The sequence below is a fragment of the Hyaena hyaena genome, unplaced genomic scaffold (assembly GCF_003009895.1).
Source record: "Hyaena hyaena isolate Hyena2069 unplaced genomic scaffold, ASM300989v1 scaffold_652, whole genome shotgun sequence".
NCBI lineage: Eukaryota > Metazoa > Chordata > Mammalia > Carnivora > Hyaenidae > Hyaena > Hyaena hyaena.
The window spans coordinates 651,162-669,284 of record NW_024081284.1 but is presented as its reverse complement, the minus strand read 5'-3'; the positions used below and the strand labels follow the sequence as shown (position 1 = coordinate 669,284).

General features: G+C 47.3%; 1 protein-coding gene across 1 annotated transcript; it reads right to left on the bottom strand.

Annotated features, from left to right (window-relative positions):
• Positions 1 to 1,150: 1,150 nt before the first annotated feature.
• ACOT13 (acyl-CoA thioesterase 13) lies at positions 1,151 to 18,075 on the bottom strand. Its single transcript, XM_039216727.1, has 3 exons — positions 17,820 to 18,075; positions 3,685 to 3,869; positions 1,151 to 1,399 (listed from the first exon to the last, which is right to left on the bottom strand). The coding sequence occupies exons 1-3, from the start codon at positions 17,895 to 17,897 to the stop codon at positions 1,201 to 1,203; spliced, it is 462 nt and encodes a 153-aa protein (XP_039072658.1). The 5' UTR covers positions 17,898 to 18,075; the 3' UTR covers positions 1,151 to 1,200.
• Positions 18,076 to 18,123: the final 48 nt, after the last annotated feature.

The following is an 18,123-nucleotide window of genomic DNA, read 5'->3' as shown; positions in this document are numbered from 1 at the left end:
ACGTCAACTTCCCTGTCTCAGCCCCCTAGCCCTGGAACCAGCTATTTTCTCCAAGGAGCCCAGTTTCCTTTTAGAGGGAAATATTAGAAATCAAGTACTGGGTGCCTTGTGTGCTTACTGTTAGGAAGAAGTTTGCTGCTGTCCTTTGAGCACAGATCAGCATGTATTCCTAAACAAGCAAAGGATACGCAACCTTTAACTGTTGGTAGTGTTTCCAAACTTAAAGTTGCTTCTCTTTTTTTTTTTTTTTTTTTTTTGATGTTTAGTTAGTGAAATCCTTGGAAGACCCCATGATGCAGAAATGAAATATTAAGAATGCCGCGATCAATAGAACTTGAGAAATGGACTGATTTGTGATTTAATCTTTCTGATCCCATATTGTGATCCGCATGGTTTTACTCTAGGTATTAATGAAAGGGGATAATAGTATGTTTTTCTCCCTGCCCTTAATATAAAATATGCCAGTCCTGTAATACATTCTTTTCCTTTTTTTTTTTTTTTAAGTTTATTTTGAGAGAGAATGAGCAGGGGAAGGGCAGAGAGAGATGGGGAGAGAATCCCAAGCATGCTCTGCACCGTCAGCTTGAAGCTCGGTGCAGGGCTCAAACTCACGAACCATGAGATGATGACCTGAGCCAAAATCGAGAGTTGGATGCTCAATTGAGCCACCCAGGCAACTGCAATAAATTGTGTATCAGAAAAACAGCACATCCGTTGGACTATTTACTGTTTCACCCCTGTGCTTTGCCTCAGACTTCTTCAGCACTATTTTAGGCTATATGGCTCAATAGATTTCATTTTCCCATATGGGCTATGTTTAATCTATTTTGAAGTTTCATAGTTTTGAAACTGGGTTTTTAAAAACCATAGCGGTTATTTTAAGAGCTGAGAAGGACCTAAATTCACAGCTTAACCATTTATATTTTCCTAAGAACTTAAAATAGTTTAATATTGGACTTTAGTTTTAAGGTAATCTCATTTCAAAATCGTCTTGCTAGCATCTTGCTTTACCTGACTTTTCAGAGACCCTTTCAGCTAAGAATGTTTCCATCCGATATCATGCAGAAGATTCCGAACTGAAGAGGTTTAAAATGAAGTGTCTCACTCAATGTCTATGTCATTTTCCCCAAAGAAAAGATTTCTTCACTACTTCTGGTTGTGCTAATTTATTTTGAAAGTTACATCTGTTCAAGTCAACGCCTAGTGTTTGCTGTCGGGTACCTTCGTGATAGTCTGGTATTCTGTGCTTCCCACGTGTTTTGTGTGTCTGCCTCGTGCTACTAATTTTCCTGTGGCCTTCTTCGTCACATCCACGGAGGTAAATGCAAGGGTTTTTCCCTGCTTCAGGACATATGCTGTTATCACGATTTCTTCTCCTATTTTAGCAGGTGACATGTACCTTGAAGGGAAACATTTAAATATAGTTAACAGCAAATAATTTATTAAAATTCTCTATTTTTGAAAGAGAACAAACGCAGGCACTTGAGTGGGGGAGGGCAGAGAGGGGGACAGAGGATTCCAAGCGGGCTGTGCTCTGACAGCAGGACTCCCAAACCCACATCATGACCTGAGCCGAAGTTGGATGGGTGCTCAACCAACTGAGCCACTTGGGCGCACCTTAAAATTTTTTGAAACTACTTTTATTTTCCTTTAAAAATAGTTAAGAATAGTATCCATACGTTTTCTGTCCTATCAGAATTGAATGGCTGGTCTTGACCAAGTTCATCTTCCCATATCCATACAAGTTTCTTTTCCCATAAATATGAGAAGGGGGTCCTGCCCACCACCCTGCACACGCATGTACACATACACACACTGAAGTTTCCTCTATTTATTTGGGGCTGGCGAAAGATTTTTCTCCAGCTTTTATTCTGCTAAGTCCGGGGTGAAGTGTTACTGGTGTCTGTCTACACAGCAGGTTCCTCCTTACCTGCAGTTTGACTTCCCATAGCTTGAGTGACCTGTGGTCCAGAGAGAAGCAGATGGTCCTCCTGATACTGTCAGAAGGTCAACAGTGGCCTAACGCTGCACCCCTGCCTACCTCTTCCCTCCCGGCATCTCCTGCTGTAGGCAATTCCTCCTCTCCCAGCCTCACTAGGAGGGTGAGGACAGTACAAGGTAGTTTGAGAGACCACATTCACGTAACATTACTGTATATTACGCTCATTCTATATGATCATCATCCTTGTTAACCTTACTGTGCCTAGTATGTGTATATAGGGCTTGGTACCACCTGCGGATTCAGGCATCTACTGGGGGTCTCGGGACATATCCCGTGGGTAAGAGGGGGCTACTCATCTGTCAATATTTAGAATTCACTCAACTGCACTTGAGTAAATTCTGCAGTTTACTGCACTTAAAACGGCTTAAATGTGAGGACTATGAGGAATTAATGCTGGCTCCTTAGATTGCTGGTGATGAGCCGTGTGCATTTTTTAAGCGCAACACTTCCTATCTCATTCTTAAGTTGTCATTTCTTTTTGAAATATCGACACTAAACCTTTGAGACTGTGTTTGTGTTCAAGTGGGTCAGTTTTTGAAGCTCAGGCAGTTCTTGACGGAAGCGATGTCTGACTTACTAAAGACTCTAGGCTTACGACAGCAGCAGTGGGATCTCAGAAGATCCTGAAAGGCAGTGCCAGGTTTGAAGATCTCCGCTCTGGGTAGAGGCTCCCAAGGCCCCGTGGGATCATCAGCGGGTCCCATCCCTGCTCACGGAGTAAGGTAAGGGCTGCTGAGCGCGCTCAGCAGGACCACAAGTGGAAGCCGTTCTTTCTGTGGATCTTACTTTCAAGAGCGTTTGCCTCTTGTCCTGTGATCTGTGAATGGCTCCCTCCATTTATTTCCATCGTAAAGAAGGGCTGAATTTTCTTAAGTGAGCCTAACAAAAGCTTCAGATTGTTTACACGTTGGATAAGGTCACTTCCACTGCCCTCGTGTTGCGTACACTGGCTGTCCTGTGCCCCCGGTAAGAACCCCTCTTCTGCTGTGCAGACGGGAAAAGCAGCCGTCCTGAAACGAAACCGCAGCGCCCTGCATTCTAGCGGCCGGACTGGCACAAGTCCTAGTTAGTACTGGAGCCGGGTCTTTTACATCTGGAAACCCCTGACTTCGCAGGCATTATCAGCGCGAGCGACAGCCTGATGTCTGGGGTGCTGCTTCCTGGTCACACAGCTCATGCCTCTGAGCCTGTCGGCTGCTGCAGGGAGAGGTCAGGACTGCAAAACCGGACACTTGTGCTCCCCCCCTCCCCGACAAGGCAGTGCTGATGTATGCTCCAGGGAGGTGTAGCCCACTGTGAATTTGTCGTTCAGGCTTTTCTCGATATGCACTCAATAGAGCCCCCCTAAGGCCTCTGCACAGGTGGTGCTTTTCAGGACTGTGTGAAACCGTTACAAGTGGGAGTTTTTCCCCAACCGGTATCCATAATAGAAGCCAAAGGTCTGCTCTTTTGACAGACGTTTCCTCTGGATCCATACATACACACTGCATTTGGCAATCTGCTGCTCTAATTCTAGATTCTAAGGCTCTGGGATATTCTGGGCACACCTATAAGGATGTGAACATAAGGATGACCAGCTCCGGGCACTTTCAGTTTTACTTATATTATAAATGTATTAAGAATCATTGTTTGAAATGAGTTTTCACAGTAAAAAGTATTCGTAGTACAGTTTGGATACATACGTTATGTTCATGTCGACACTGACTCCCGGTGCTCCCCCTTCTACAGATAGGAGAGCCAGCGTGGATATGTTATCCACTAAGGTGGCCGTCATACCCCCGTGGAGAGTGCCATACTTATTGGCGTGGCCGTCTTCTACTTTCATTTCACAAACCAGTTTCCCAGGGGTAGCAGAGACCAGAGTCACCTAAGTGTAAAAGGAAAAAAAAAAGGATTTGGGACATTCTTTAGTATTAGGAAAGCCCAAACAGCCCATCAAGAATCGTCCGATTAAACTAAGTCACCCCAGGGGCTCCTGGCTGGCTCAGTCGGTGGAGCGTGCAACTCTTGGTCTTGGGGTTGTAAGTTTGGGCCCCATGTTGGGTGTAGATTTTTTAAATTTTTTAAAATTTTTTTAATGTTTATTTTTGAGAGAGAGACAGTGCAAGTAGGAGAGGGTCAGAGAGAGACAGTGCAAGTAGGAGAGGGTCAGAGAGAGGAAGACACAGAATCTGAAGCAGGCTCTAAAACAGCTGTCAGCACAGAGCCCGACGGGCTCAAACCCACAAACTGTGAGATCATGACCTGAGCTGAAGTCGGACACCCAACCAACTGAGCCACCCAGGCATTCCTTAAAAAATAAAATCTTAAGCTCAGTCACCCCAAAACAGTTGATTAGAAATTCAAATAAGTTGCCAATCTCTCTATGATAGAAATTAACCCATATATAAATTTTTTAAAAAATTTTTAATGTTTATTTTTGAGAGAGAGAGAGTGTGAGACAGACCTTGGGTGGGGGAGAGGCAGAGAGAGAGGGAGACACAGAATCTGAAGCAGGCTCCAGGCTCTGAGCTGTCAGCACAAAGCCCAACGTGGGGCTTGAATTCGACAAACTGTGAGATCATGATGTGAGCCGAAATCAGATGCTCAACTGACTGAGCCACCCAGGTGCCTCCTCATATATAAATTGTTCTTAAAGAAGAAGGAACATTTAGAGAAAAGACAGTAGTTTTTGTTAATCTCAACTGCAGAAATAAAATAATCTGGGGTGCCTGGGTGGCTTAGTTGGTTGAGCATCCGACTTTCGCTTAGGTCATGATCTCGCCGTTCGTGGGTTCGAGCCCCGTGTCGGCCTCTGTGCTGACTGCCAGCTCAGAGCCTGGAGCCTATTTCAGAGTCTGTGTCTCCCTCTCTCTGACCCTCCCCTGCTCACGCTCTCTCTCTCTCTCCTAGAAATAAAAATATTTTTTAAAAATTAAAAAAAAAGAAATAAAATAATCTAAGCTTTCTGGTCTTACGTATAACAACCTAACATCTCTTAAAGTCTCCACAGAAATTCTGGACCAACACAGCTAGCTGGTCCCCATCACCTGTTAACCCATGATAGGTTTCATTTCGATGTTCCCTAGTTTTTGTAGAGAGTAATTTTTATAATGATTTTGTAATGAATAATTTAAAACAATTTGGACTGAAAGAAATTCAATAATTCAATGAGTTACTAGAATTAACAAACTTATACCATAAATCTATTTTAATATACAAAGTTTAACAACAGAATCCAGCAATTAAACAGCTGCTTCTAAGGTCCCGACCCATTTACGGTATTATAATGAAAAATAAGTACGTGAAAGATAAATGTGGAACAATAAATTAAATTTTTGTATAAAAAGTCTTCAAAAAGGAAGCTTTTGGAGGCCCCTGGGGTGGCTCAGTTGGTCGAGCATCTGGCTTCAGCTCAGGTCACGATCTCGTGGTTTGCGAGTTCGAGCCCCGCATGTCAGTACAGAGCCGGCTTCGGATCCTGTCCAAACCACCCCCTCCCCGCTCTCGCCCCTCCCCCATTCGTGTGTACGCTCCCAAAAAATTTATTTAAAAAGGAAGCTTTTGGAAAAATAATAAATATATTTTTTATATCTTAATTAAATTACTAGGAAAAATATCATAGTTTAAGACTGAGAAATCGGAACTGAGCTGTGAATGGGATGTGCTCCATTCGCTAGAGGTGTTCAGGCAGAATATGGATGAGTACGTGGCGTGTCTGTCGCATTTGGGGGTGGGGGTGTCTCGAGCACTAAACGCTTAGATTTTCTAGATAACTGCTCTCCAGCTGGGCATTTTCCCATGCTGGGCGCTGTGCCAAACACATTGACTGTAGAGGAAGGAAGGCATAGTTGCCGCCGCCCCTCTAAGTAGGTAACTTGAGCTCACGGGGGTTTGTCGTTGGGACAGAGCTGGTTGAGATCTGGGTCTAACTCAAGTCTCTGGACAGGGGACGGTCTGGGCTCGGGGCACGCAGCGACGCTCCCCCCAGGGGGGCAGCCTGCAGTTTCGCAGCCACAGCGGTAGCGGCTCTGCCGTGCCCCCCACCCCACCCCCCACCCCGAGAACTGGGCCCTGAGGTCAAACAAGCACAGGCGCACCACACGAACCGTCCTGGACAGCATCATGTCACGTTTTGCCCGACAGGGAGTCAGCGGGAAACGCGTTACCGCACGGGGCGGGGGGGGCATCCAAACAGTACGCCCTCAGGCTGCACCACGCAGGACCCGGTGTGGACTGCCCTCGTTCGGGCATTTACACGAGCGTATAAGCACCGGCAACGTAGAGACGAGGGGCAAATCCCGGCCGTGAGGGCTTCCCAGCCTCCGGCAGACACGCGTGCGCAGACCTCCGCCCGGGGGGCGCGGCCACAGGCTGCCTGAAGGGCACCAGACGTTTACTAAGTGTGTGTGTGCCCCCCGGGGAGTGACATTCGGGTCCTAAGGGACAGGAGTCGCCAGCCCGGGGAAAATGGGGAGCAAGCCAGGCAGTGCGGGGGCGGGAACTCAAGGCAGTTTGCTTTGGGGCAACGTTCCGGCGCCGAGTGTTTAGCCGAGGTCAGTGACCACGTGACCCCGGCCGGGCCGACGGGAGACGACACAGGTGTCCGCTTGACTTTCTCCTGCACAATACAGCGTGAAAGGCCAAGGACACGCGGGATGCACGAGTGCTTCACGGCGCACGCTCGGGAAGAGGAAGTCCGCGCGGCGAGCCGGGCCCGCAAGAGAAGTGCGCGTGCGCGTCGCCCTCCCCCCGCGCCTCCGGCTCCTGAGGTAAAACGGCGGACGGCGGCCCGCGGGGGACTCACCGCCTCCCAAAGCCAGTAAACAGTCCTGCTGGGGACGAGGCCAACGGAGAGCCAACCCGTCTCCCATGAAGGAAGGGGGTATGAGGCGACTACTGTTAGAAAAAAGAAAAAGAATAAATGATCTGTCCCAGCCAAGGCCCGGGTTCCAGGGGACACACCTGTTTATTCGGTTATTAGCTACGGCGGCGAACTGGGTTCGAGACCACGCTCGGCAACTGCAGGCCTGCTTCCCCTCCCAGGTCTCGGGCGGGTCCTGTCCCCGCCACCTGACTCCCGCGGCCCGGGTCTAACCACCGGCGGACCCCTCCCTGGCGTCCCGCCTGGACCGCTGCGCGCAGCCGGGTCCGGACTCCCCGGGGCTCTTCCGCCTTTTCCAGAAAGCGGGAAGCCATGGAGCTGCTGTGGCCCCAGCGGTGTCGCTATCGCCCAGATGCGTTCCGGCGCCAGGACCCCCCCGCGCACGTTGGCGACAACCTTCACGGCTCAGCGCAGCCGGACGCGCGGGCGCCTCGGCTCACGACGCAGACGACGGCCGTGCGCACGCGCACGACGGCCCGTCCGTCTCCTGCGCGGCCTGCGGTGCCCTGTCCCCCTCGGCCCCTCACGCTCACGGGGCTCCTGCCGCCGCGGCACCCTCCTCCCGCACCCCCAACACCCACGTTCCCGTCCGTCGCCGAGAACAGCCTCTCCTCTCCTTCCCCACCTTTGCGGGGAAGACAGCGGAAGGAATGCCCGCTAATCAGCCGAGGTGACGGAGCCTGCCCCCAGCAGGGAGCCCCCCGAATTCTCCTCGGGCCGTGATGTGTGCGTTCATGCTGGGCCTTAGGAGGCCACGGCACTGGGCCCGCTGCCGGACGCAGGCGTGTGTCTCAGGCTCCGTGACGGTGTCCGCCGTGGGCCCAAGGAGCGTGGCGCGTGGCACGGGAACGTGTGTGTGTGTGTGTGTGTGTGTGACAACACGAGTCCGCCTCGAAAGGAGGCCGAACACGAAAGGCCTTACTTACCGCACAAAAGCACAGGGAACAGCTGATGTCGGCGAACGAGACTTTTACGTATTTGTGAGAGATGCTGTTGGGAAGCGTTGCTGGTTTCCTATGTGACACAGCGCAGACACCGGAAGGAAGTGTCTGGAGACCCTGTTGAAGGACCTTCACAAACGCAGGAAGGGAGGGAAAGCGTAAGAGGGAGGTGAGCGGCGACAGCACCGGTGCGGTGAGGGCCCCGGCAGGTGGCTCCGGCTGTGCTGGCCCGGGCGGCGCTCGGGTCTTACAGTGTGTGCTGTAGCAGTGTCGTCGCACAGGTGGCTTTGGAGCCGGAGGTAAGAGCATCAGCTCTGGAGCCAGACCGAGGCCGGGTCCTTACCCGCGGTGGGATTAGGGTGACTTTCAAATGAAGCAGCTGGAATAAGGCCACCAGAGCACAGGTGACCGAGACATTCTAGTTCTCGTCCGAGGTAAAGTTGGGGCCCGAACACAACCACGAGACCCCAAGCTGGTTTGTATAGTTTTCACGTGGATCTTTCTTGAAATCGCCCGATTGGAACTTAAAATTTTCCAATTACTAAGCTCATTCACTAAATGACCTAATGGCTAAATTCGGCGGATATTTTTCAGCCCGTTCTTTACCTGACCTCTCAGCAATTTGAGACATCCAGACATTTCTCTGGCCTTTTCTTAACTCCCAGGCACCTTCTCCTGCGTCTCCTTCTCTCCTCTGCAGCGTGCCACAGTCCCTTTTCTGGCTTTTATTCTGCAACCCCCCCCCAACTCCAAGTCTTAGGGTCGTCTAATTGTCCGGCCTCAGGAAACTACCAAAGGCCACACTGGGTTTCAGGATGACTCAGAAGGTTACAGGACCCTCTAAAGTTAGGCACTATAAGAGAGTTAACGGCAGGGCCTTGGGGTTTGGATCCCCATCACCAGCTGTGAGGGCTTAGAAAAGTCAAGCTTCGGCTTTCTCACATATAAAATGGGGATGGTGGCCACGGCATTGGCCAGAGGATGAAATGGAAGTTGTAGGCAGACTAATCAGGCTCAAAGTAACTGTTACTACGGAAAGGGACTCCAGCCTGCTTACTTTTCCTCCTGCCGTCAGGACTTAAACTCTGTCATTTTTTTTTTAATGTTTTATTTATTTCTGAGAGAGAGAGAGAGACAGCGTGAGCAGGGAAGGGTGAGAGAGAGAGGGAGACACAGAATCTGAAGCAGGCTCCAGGCTCTGAGCCGTCAGCACAGAGCCCGACGCGGGGCTCGAACCCACGAACCGTGAGATCATGACCTGAGCCGAGGTCGGACGCTTAACCAACTGAGCCACCCAGGCACCCCATGTTTCATCTAAGAGCCTTGAGCAAACGGCATAACCAGGTACCTTTCTGAAGGTGAGTATGTCCCCAACAGCCCCCCCCCCCCATCTCACATCCCGCAGGTAGGACCTTCCCAAGCAACCCCTGTGAACGTGTTTGTGGAAGTCCCAGCCACCAGCCCCAGGCAAGCACAGCTGCGTAAACAGTCTTCGCAGGGCAAACAGCCTACAGTGCAGAGCTGTGTCCCGCCCTGGAGTCCTCTCTGCTCTGTCCCCAGTCTCACTGTCCATCGGCAGAATCCGCACTATCCACGGATGCCAAATCCCTTTCCCCTACAGGGTCAGTAACTCTTGACTGGAGCCCGTAAGTCCTGTCCGCTCTACCTGCAGACGGGCCAGAAGTCACCACTCCTCACCTCTGCACTGGCCCAAGCTGTCACTTCTGGCCACTTCTTACAGGTGTCCCCCAGCTCACCCACCTGCCCCTGCCCTTTGTCTGCTCTCTCACTACCAACAAGAACACCCCTTTCAAAATTCTCTTCTGTTCAACCCCCTCGAGGTTACAGCCACCTACTGAGCCATCCCTGGTGTCTCCTCTCCAACTTGTCCGCTTGGGATTCCTCGTGAAATACTGCAAACACACAGTGTTTTTAAGTCTCTGAGCCTTTAGGTCTGCTGTTCTGCTGGGAATGCTCTTCCGCTTCGAGTGTCCATGACCTGCTCAGGTCTTTACAGAAATGTCACTATTTTGGCAACATCTTCCCAGAAGACGTTAGTTAAAACTGAACTCTCCAAAACAGAATTCCACACGACTACACATTGTAGGGTAAAAATATTTCAGCTCTCCTGTCCCAATACTCTTTATCATTGGTCCCTGCTTTATATTTTTATAGCACTCACCACCATCTAACATACTATATATTTGACTTACTCTGTTTAGTATTCGACTGACCACACTTAAATGTAAGTTCTGTACGTGGAGGATATTTTCGTCACTTTTCTTCACTGCTATATCCCTCGTGACTTGAATGGTCACTGGCATGCAGTAGGCACTCAAGTGTTTGTTGAATGAGTGAAAACATTTGAATCTGAAGGTTAACTACAGGAGGATTCTAGAATAGTATGCCCAACATTTACTGTCACGGCAACCGACTGAACAGACTGGGGGGAATATCTTCTGTGTGATGGGTGGTCCCCTTCCACTAGATGCTGACAAATGCTTATTAAGCATCAACTATGGACTTGCTCCCAAAGAGCAAGGTGTGTGTTTGGGGAGGGGGGGGGGGACATAAAAATCGACGGTTATTTTCACTAATATACGGTAAGCCTGGTACCAGTGAGCCAAGGTGTTGGGCAGGATCAGAGAAAGGCAGTTGGGGATGCCAGGGAAAGCTTTTCAAGAGCGGAGGTGGTTGAGGTGGCCACCACTTGAAAAAGACTTTGAAGACATACAGTGTTAAGTGGGGGGCCGACTGTGTCAAGAGCAGACGATCCAAAAATAAGATGCTGTCCTAGTCCTTGGGGAGATGACAAGCCAGTAGGGGCTGTAAGAGAAGGCTGAAAATACTGTTAGCAGATGAGGGCCGCGGGAGGCCAACACAGCCCAAGGGAAGAGCTAAGAGAAGTTTAATGAAATGTCCCCTGAAGAGCTAACCAGCTGAAGCGACACTTTGTTCACTGGAGTGGTGGCAGTGGTGACAGACACGCCTGTGAGGAACATAATCCATCGCTATTGCTTCTCAGTGGCTGGTAAATGGCAGACTTTATTGAATCCTTCTAGAACACCTATAAAGGTGGATCCTGTGAGGCTTCTATGTATTAATCACATTGGTAAGATTTCTCTCATATGCAGGTTCTCTTCCACCTTGAATCTGGGAAAGAGGGGCTAATACAGAAGGACCCCAACACACTGAGGGCTGGGGCAGGGTCTATGCATATCTCCAGATCTCCTCTCAAGGGGAAAACACAGACTTGTGTGGAATTCTTGCAGGTGATCCAGTTTAGGATCTAGCACCTGAAGATGGAGTGGTTCCCAGGAAGGGATGACGCCCTTCGGGAGTGGAAATGCGGTGAGCAGCACCACAGATCAAACAGCAACACAGTAAGTTTAAGTAATTTCTGTTCACTCTGTATTCTGTATTCCAGAAATTCCTGCAACTCCCAGGGTGACTGCTGTTCTGTTTTTAAGTGTTCTGTGCTGAATTTTTAAAATGCATCCACTTAATTTTTATGAAAGTTCTCAGATGAGAAAGCTCTCTTTCTCAGGTCTTCAGAAACTGGAGGACTTGAATAAAAGGGCTACTCAGACAAGGGGTAGAACATTTCAGCAGCGCTGCACTTCTGGGTGCATGCGGGGCACTAAACTTTGTCTTCCACAGCACCAGAAATGCACAGCCCTCACCTCTCTTGAACTGGCCCTCCATTCACTCACTCCTGCAAAAAAATCTTAATTTCCCAAAATATTTAGAGTTACTCTGAATTGATGCCAAATCCCTTTCCCCTACAGTATCAGTAACTCTTGACTTGAGCTCATAATTCCACTAATCCTATCTTGACTCCTTAAGTTCTATCTCTGAGTCATCTAAATTGCCATGTTCCTCCTCTTTATTAAATTACAACAGTTATTTTATATGAATAAGCAGTGTAGAGATGCATTTTCCTACCTCCCACCCCTTCAGTCGTATGTATCCTGCAATATCATTCTCTAGACTTATTCAAACATATACACAAATAGAAGGGCTTTCTTCTTTCTTTTTATAAAGTTACAAAAGTGGGGTCATGTGATTTACTTCGCAATCTTCATTATTTTCTTCCTGGTATAATAGCCATGCTTCTAGCTCAAATCACAGAGATCTTCTGTAGTTGCTTTGTGGGATTCCCTAGTATTGAATATATTACATTTATTAAACTATTGTTTGATATATATGTTCTTTGAATATTTTTTAACATTACAAAGATGCTTTTATGTACAGAAGATAGATTACCAAAATTAGATAGCTGGGTAAGAGGGTATGTAAGTTTTTAACAAATCTGGCAGACTAGTTTTCAAAAGCAATGAGGAAGAGTGCCTCATTCCCTAATTCCTCATCAGGAATGCAAATTATTACTCGTAATAACGCTTTTTACAATATGGTGGGCAAAATAACATGGTGTCTCATGGTTTAAGTTTGCATTAGTCAGATTATGGGTACCACTGGGCAGCTTTCATGCTTACTGGCGGAAACAGCCAACGCATATACTTTGTGCCCTCTTATTAACTGTTTTAACAGTCTTCTTACTGTATCTGGTTTTAACACCTAGTCAGGGTGAAATTCTTTTACAGATAATTGTATTTTGACTTAAAAAGTAGGCTCTACACCCAGCCAGGAACCCAATGCCAAGCTTGGACTCATGACCCCAAGATCGAGAGTCAGACGCTTAACCAACTGAGTCACCCAGGCGCCCTGTATTTTGACATTTACTGTATCTCTTGCTATAAAAAGTTCATAATAGTAAAGAACACAGTGCCAGATACCTAGTAAATGCTATGACTATGTTAAATATCACAATTTCTAATTTTATAAAGTCATACACATCATTTAATGACATGCTCCTAAAAAAGAACTCATTTTTTAAAATGTGACGACTTTACACGGAGCTATAAGGGATTTCTGTCACCAGTTCCTCTATGGTTAGACACTTAGGACTTCTGAGTTTTAATATCACAAAGAATGCTACAACCAGTATTTTTCTATCTAAATCTTCGGACAAATCTTGCTTTATTATTTTCTTGTGCACTTCTTACACCCAGATGATTTTAACGGCCAATAATGAATCTGGAAATATCTGTTGGCGTGGCATGTTGACAAATTTCATAAAGGATATCACTGCCCTTTTGTGGCCAATCCAAAGCCTCAAGGTTCTTCTAGTAAGTGTGAGGTCTGTTCTCCCCTCCTCACTGTTCCTGCAGCCTTCAAAGGCTCCTCACGCCTCTCAACCCGGCACGTGTTCAAGGTCAGCCCTACACCTTAACGCTTCTCTCTGGTCTGTGCTCTTCCCGTTGATACATCTCATGGTGTGTACCCATCTTCCTCTCTCCCATAAGGAGGACCACACGGTTCTACCTCACTTCTGAACTCCACTCCCTGTTTGTGTGCTGGAGTCCACACAATGTGTGCAGACTGAGGACAGCGCCTGTCACTTCGCTTTCTGAAGGTACGTTCCTCCACGCGTGTTACCGTGGGGTAAAAAGATCCCCTGGCAAAACGTAAACACGATAAAAACCTGTTTACTTACAACAGACCGGGTCCAAGTTTTCATACGTAAAAAGGATCTGATATCTCCACTTGTACGAAATACCTAGAGGAGTCCAATTCAGAGACACATATGGGTGGGGGGTGGTTGCCATGGCTGGTTGACTCGGGGTTACTGTTGTCGTTTCACGGGGACAGAGTTCCAGCTTTGCAAAAGGAAGAGTTCTGGACGGCGGCAGTGGTTGCACAGCAACGTGTATGCAAGTCATACTGAATTGTATCCTTTAAAGCTGCTAAGATGGCAAATTTTACATCATGTCTATTTTGCTACAATTTTTTTTAAAAAGGGGAGGGCATGGGGCACCTGGGTGGCTCAGATGGCTGAGCATCTGACTTCAGCTCAGGTCATGATCTCGTGGTTAGGGAGTTCAAGCCCTGCATCGGCCTTACTGCTGTTGCGCATAGAGCCCACTTCAGATCCTCTGTCCCCCTCAATCTCTGCCCATCCCCTGCTTGCGCTCTCTTGTCAAAAATAAACACATAAAAAAAAAAAATGGGGGAATCCAACATCAATGTTTCCTGAGCTTTCTTATTCATTGGACTCTTTTCTCAGGGAACATCTAATGGGGCTGGTATTTCCCTGGATCCCACTTTTCTCCTCTTCCTTGATGATAAACTCCTAGAAGGCAAGGGACTGTGGTTGGCATTTCTTCGTCATCTCACAGTACTTGGTTTGTTGAGTGATTTTAAAGTGATCTTACAGCAAGAGCAGGATGTTTGACTGTTCTTCTGTATCAGTGTTTATAAAAGATTGGTTTTGTGGGTATTTATAAACACTGATAAACCAGAGGTGTTTGTTTTTGTTGTTTAAGAACAGGCCAAGATAAAGAAGCTCCAATGTAAGATCTCGTGCATTAGGTTAACACCTATACTGGGACTGATAGGAAGGTGCCTCCTTCAATGGGTTGTTTTTGGAAGAACAGAAAGTCACCGTCCTTTAGCAGATTCTATATGCTGGCGTAAAACATTTGTCCCAAAAAACAAAACTCTCCTTGGAATATTATCAGCTGAATTTTCAAGTGTGTTATTCTACTTAATTCATTGGCTTTTAAAAAAATCATTAAAAGAATCAGAGATTAGGACTTGGGATAGAATTTTCTTATAACCAAGAAAAAAAAAATGCAACTCTCTTTTGATGAGGTGTTTCTCTCTCTCGGGGTAGTGAGCTCATCTGACTGAACCAAGAGCTTCTGTTATTCGTACTTATTTATAAATCATTCCAATGGAATCCCTGTGAGGCCACTGTGGGAATGAGGATCGGGGCAGACGGAAAGCCAGGGTACTGTACATGTCACTTGCCCCTTACACTCGTTAGTGTTAAGAAACATCATCCCTTCTCATCTTTGCAAAAGCAATGAAGTAAGCTCACAGGCATGTCTGAGAGATCATACACATCCTTACTCCAATTTAGCTTTAACAATGCCTTTGCATTAAATGCTTAAGAATGAGCATCCTTGCCTTGAAAAATCTCTGGTGTCATATTTAAATAACCAAAGGGACAACTATTTGACATAAAATAGTTTTGTCACCCAAGGTCCAGTGAGGCAAGAGAAAACACACTGATTATTTTAATAAAGAGAATATAAGTAATTAACTAGAGACTTAGAGAAAGACCACATGCTGTCTCATAGCAAGACATGTGGAAGTCCCTGATCTGAACCAACGACTCAAAGTTCAGTGCAAAGGCTAGGTTTACACTTAGAACAAGAGGGTAGCAATTTAGCCAGTTTTGACCCAGGACAAGGTGAGTTATCAACATCAGAATCTGACTGTGCTGTCAGCACAGAGCCGGACACGGGGCTCGAACTCACAAACCGTGAGAAGTCTGGTCCTTAACTGACTGAGCCACCCAGGTGCCCCTGCATAAACATATATTTTAGCCCTAGCAACTCTGCCCACACAAAACACAAACAACCACAAATTCTGTTTCAGATCAAATTAATACAGAGCACCTACAATGGGACTAACCTATGCAATTAGTATGACAGCCACTATCCACACATCCGTATTGAGCACTTGAAACGTGGGCCAGTATGAACTGAGACATGCTGTGAGTGGAAAATTCACACTGGATTGCAAACATGAAGTCCCCTCCCAAATAATACTCTTGTATTGATAACATACTGAAACACTATTTTGGATATAATGAGTTGTTTAAAACATACTACTACAATTAACTTTAGTTATTTCTTTTTGCTTTTTTATAATTTTAAAAATTATGCATGCGGGTTGCATTTGTATCTTGCACTGCATCTCTGTCGGCCAATGCTGGGTCTAGAAGAATAAGTATCGCTAGTCATCCTTAAACAGCACCACCTGAGAAACTCTATACATCTGGTTGAACAGGCATATATTATTGGAAGGCAAGTTGCACCAAGGCTGACTCAGGCAGGCACACACGAAGCTTAGCAGAATTTTAACCAGACACTTAGAGGCAAATCTAACCCATGGCAAGATTATCATGAAAGGGCACACATCCAAAAGGTTAATGATGAAAATGGCTACAGAATTTTTAAGGAATTCAAACTTCTCCTTAGCCCAAAACTTTTTTTTTTTGTATAATCTCAAAAAGTTAGTTAAAAAGTAGTGTGTGGTGTTTGTTATTTTATCGTGTTTGCTATTTGAAAACATTAAATACATTTGCCTAAGTATTATTTCCTATGTTTTCCACAAAAGCCCTTAGAATTACGGAAAGTTATTTACATGCTGAAAATACAGCCCAGGTGTTGTTTCCAGGAGGAAGACCTTGGTCTACCGCACCGCAGTTCTTTTTTTTTTTCTTTTAATGTTTTGTTTATTTCTTAGACAGTGTAAGCAGGGGAGGGTCAGAAAGAGGGAGATACAGAATCCAAAGCAGGCTCCAGGCTCTGAGCTGTCAGCACAGAGCCCGACGCGGGGCTCGAACCCACGAACCGTGAGATCATGACCTGAGCCGAAGTCGGACGCTCAACCGACTGAGCCACCCAGGCGCCCCCGCAGCACCGCAGTTCTGATGAATGCAGTTGGGCTGTGTTGAAACTCCACTTTTAAGTGGCCTAGATCCAAATTTCCCAATGCTCTTTCCTAATCAAAAGGAACATAGGCATGCATGCTTTAAAATACTCAGAAAAAAAAACCCTTAAAGTTCTTAGGTTGTTGGGGGCGCCTGGGTGGCTTAGTCGGTTAAGCGTCTGACTTTCGCCTAGGCCATGATCTCGTGGTTCGTGGGTTCGAGCCCCGCGTCGGGCTCTGTGCTGACTGCCAGCTCGGAGCCTGGAGCCTGTTTCAGAGCCTGTTTCAGAGTCTGTGTCTCCCTCTCTCTCTCTGACCCTCCCCTGCTCACACTGTCTCTCTCTCTCTCCTAGAAATAAATAAAAATATTAAAAAAAAAAAGTTCTTAGGTTGTTAGGTGTCTTCCGAATCTGACATAACCAAGAGCTTCTATTATTCACGTTTATTATAAACGAGACCTATGGAACAGGATTTCTACACAGACAGCAAGAACCAGGAATCTGGGCTAGTCTGTTCATGCGGCAAAGGGGACAGAGGCTAGCTTGCCCAGCTGTGTAGGGCCAATGCACCTGGGACTTGGCTTTCCTGCCTTACTGCAAGTATATATTTTCAAACATTCCAGGCTGCAAGTGCAGCGTAAATGTAATAAATATTTGTCTCTTACTCTTTTCCCCCAGAGCACTACAATCACTTGTTTGTTGAAGGGTTGAACTTTAAAGTCTTTATAGCTCTGAAACCGAGCAACTCAGTCTCCAGCACATCGATAATCCTTTAAACAGTTCCCCACTTACGATGCCTTGACTTAGGATTTTTCAACTTCACGACGGCGCACGCCGTACGCATTCAACAGAAACGACCCGAAAGTGGGAGTCTGGATCTTTCCCCAGGCTAGCTGCGTGCGCGCGGCCCCGTGCGCTCCTAGTGCGGGGCAGTGGCAGGGAGCTCCCGGGCTGCCGCTGCATCAGGACCCAGGACCGTAGCAACTCTACTTAAAATTGCTCCGGGCCTATACGACCATTCCCCGTTTCCGTACAGCACTCAATAAACGACCTGAGGTATTTAACACTTTTCGCAAAACAGGCTGCGTGTTAGATGGTTTTGCCCAACTGCAGCATAAGAAGTGATCTTGAGCAAATTTAAAGCAGTCTAGGCTAAGCTGTGTAGGCTAAGCATGCTAAATGCACTTGCGACCCACCATATTCTCAATTGACAATGGGTTTATCCCGAGGTAGCCCAATCAAATCAAGGAAGACCTATATTTATATACACTTAGATGAAATCAACTATGCACTTAACCTAGCACATAAGGGCTCTCCATGACAGCAGCAACCATTACTGAAGTGAATTTACCCGCGCAGTCCAACAGAAGCTAGCGAGAGCTACTAATTTTCAGCGCAACCCGCCCCAAATCTACTTTGGTTAGAAGCCAAGGCTTTGACTCCAATACCTTTTCCAAAACTTTGTCAAAACCGCGACCACTGATCGCCTTCATCATTTCCCGCAGATTCTTTGCCAAGCAGTCCATCGTGGAGCGTTCCTGCTTCTGGGCACCGCACAAGAAGGAAGCCTGCAACAGCCGGGAGCCCCGAACTTCGCAAAAGACCGAGGACAAGCAGGGCGAAGAAACCTACGCCCTCCCCGCCCACCACGCGCACCACGCGCACCACGCGCACCAGGTCCGGCGTCGCGCGCTGCGGCCGGCGCCCCCGCGGCTCGCGCTCTGACGTTCCGCGCCCCCTTGTGACCGTGCG

What these genes read in the sequence shown, in the direction of transcription:
- ACOT13 (XM_039216727.1), bottom strand. Translation starts at nt 17,897, where the DNA reads ATGGACTGCTTGGCAAAGAATCTGCGGGAAATGATGAAGGCGATCAGT. An exon ending in TTGACAAAGTTTTGGAAAAG is followed by an intron (nt 3,870 to 17,819) that starts GTATTGGAGTCA and finishes TTTTACACTTAG; the next exon opens with GTGACTCTGGTCTCTGCTAC. An exon ending in AGTGTCGACATGAACATAAC is followed by an intron (nt 1,400 to 3,684) that starts GTATGTATCCAA and finishes TTTCCCTTCAAG; the next exon opens with GTACATGTCACCTGCTAAAA.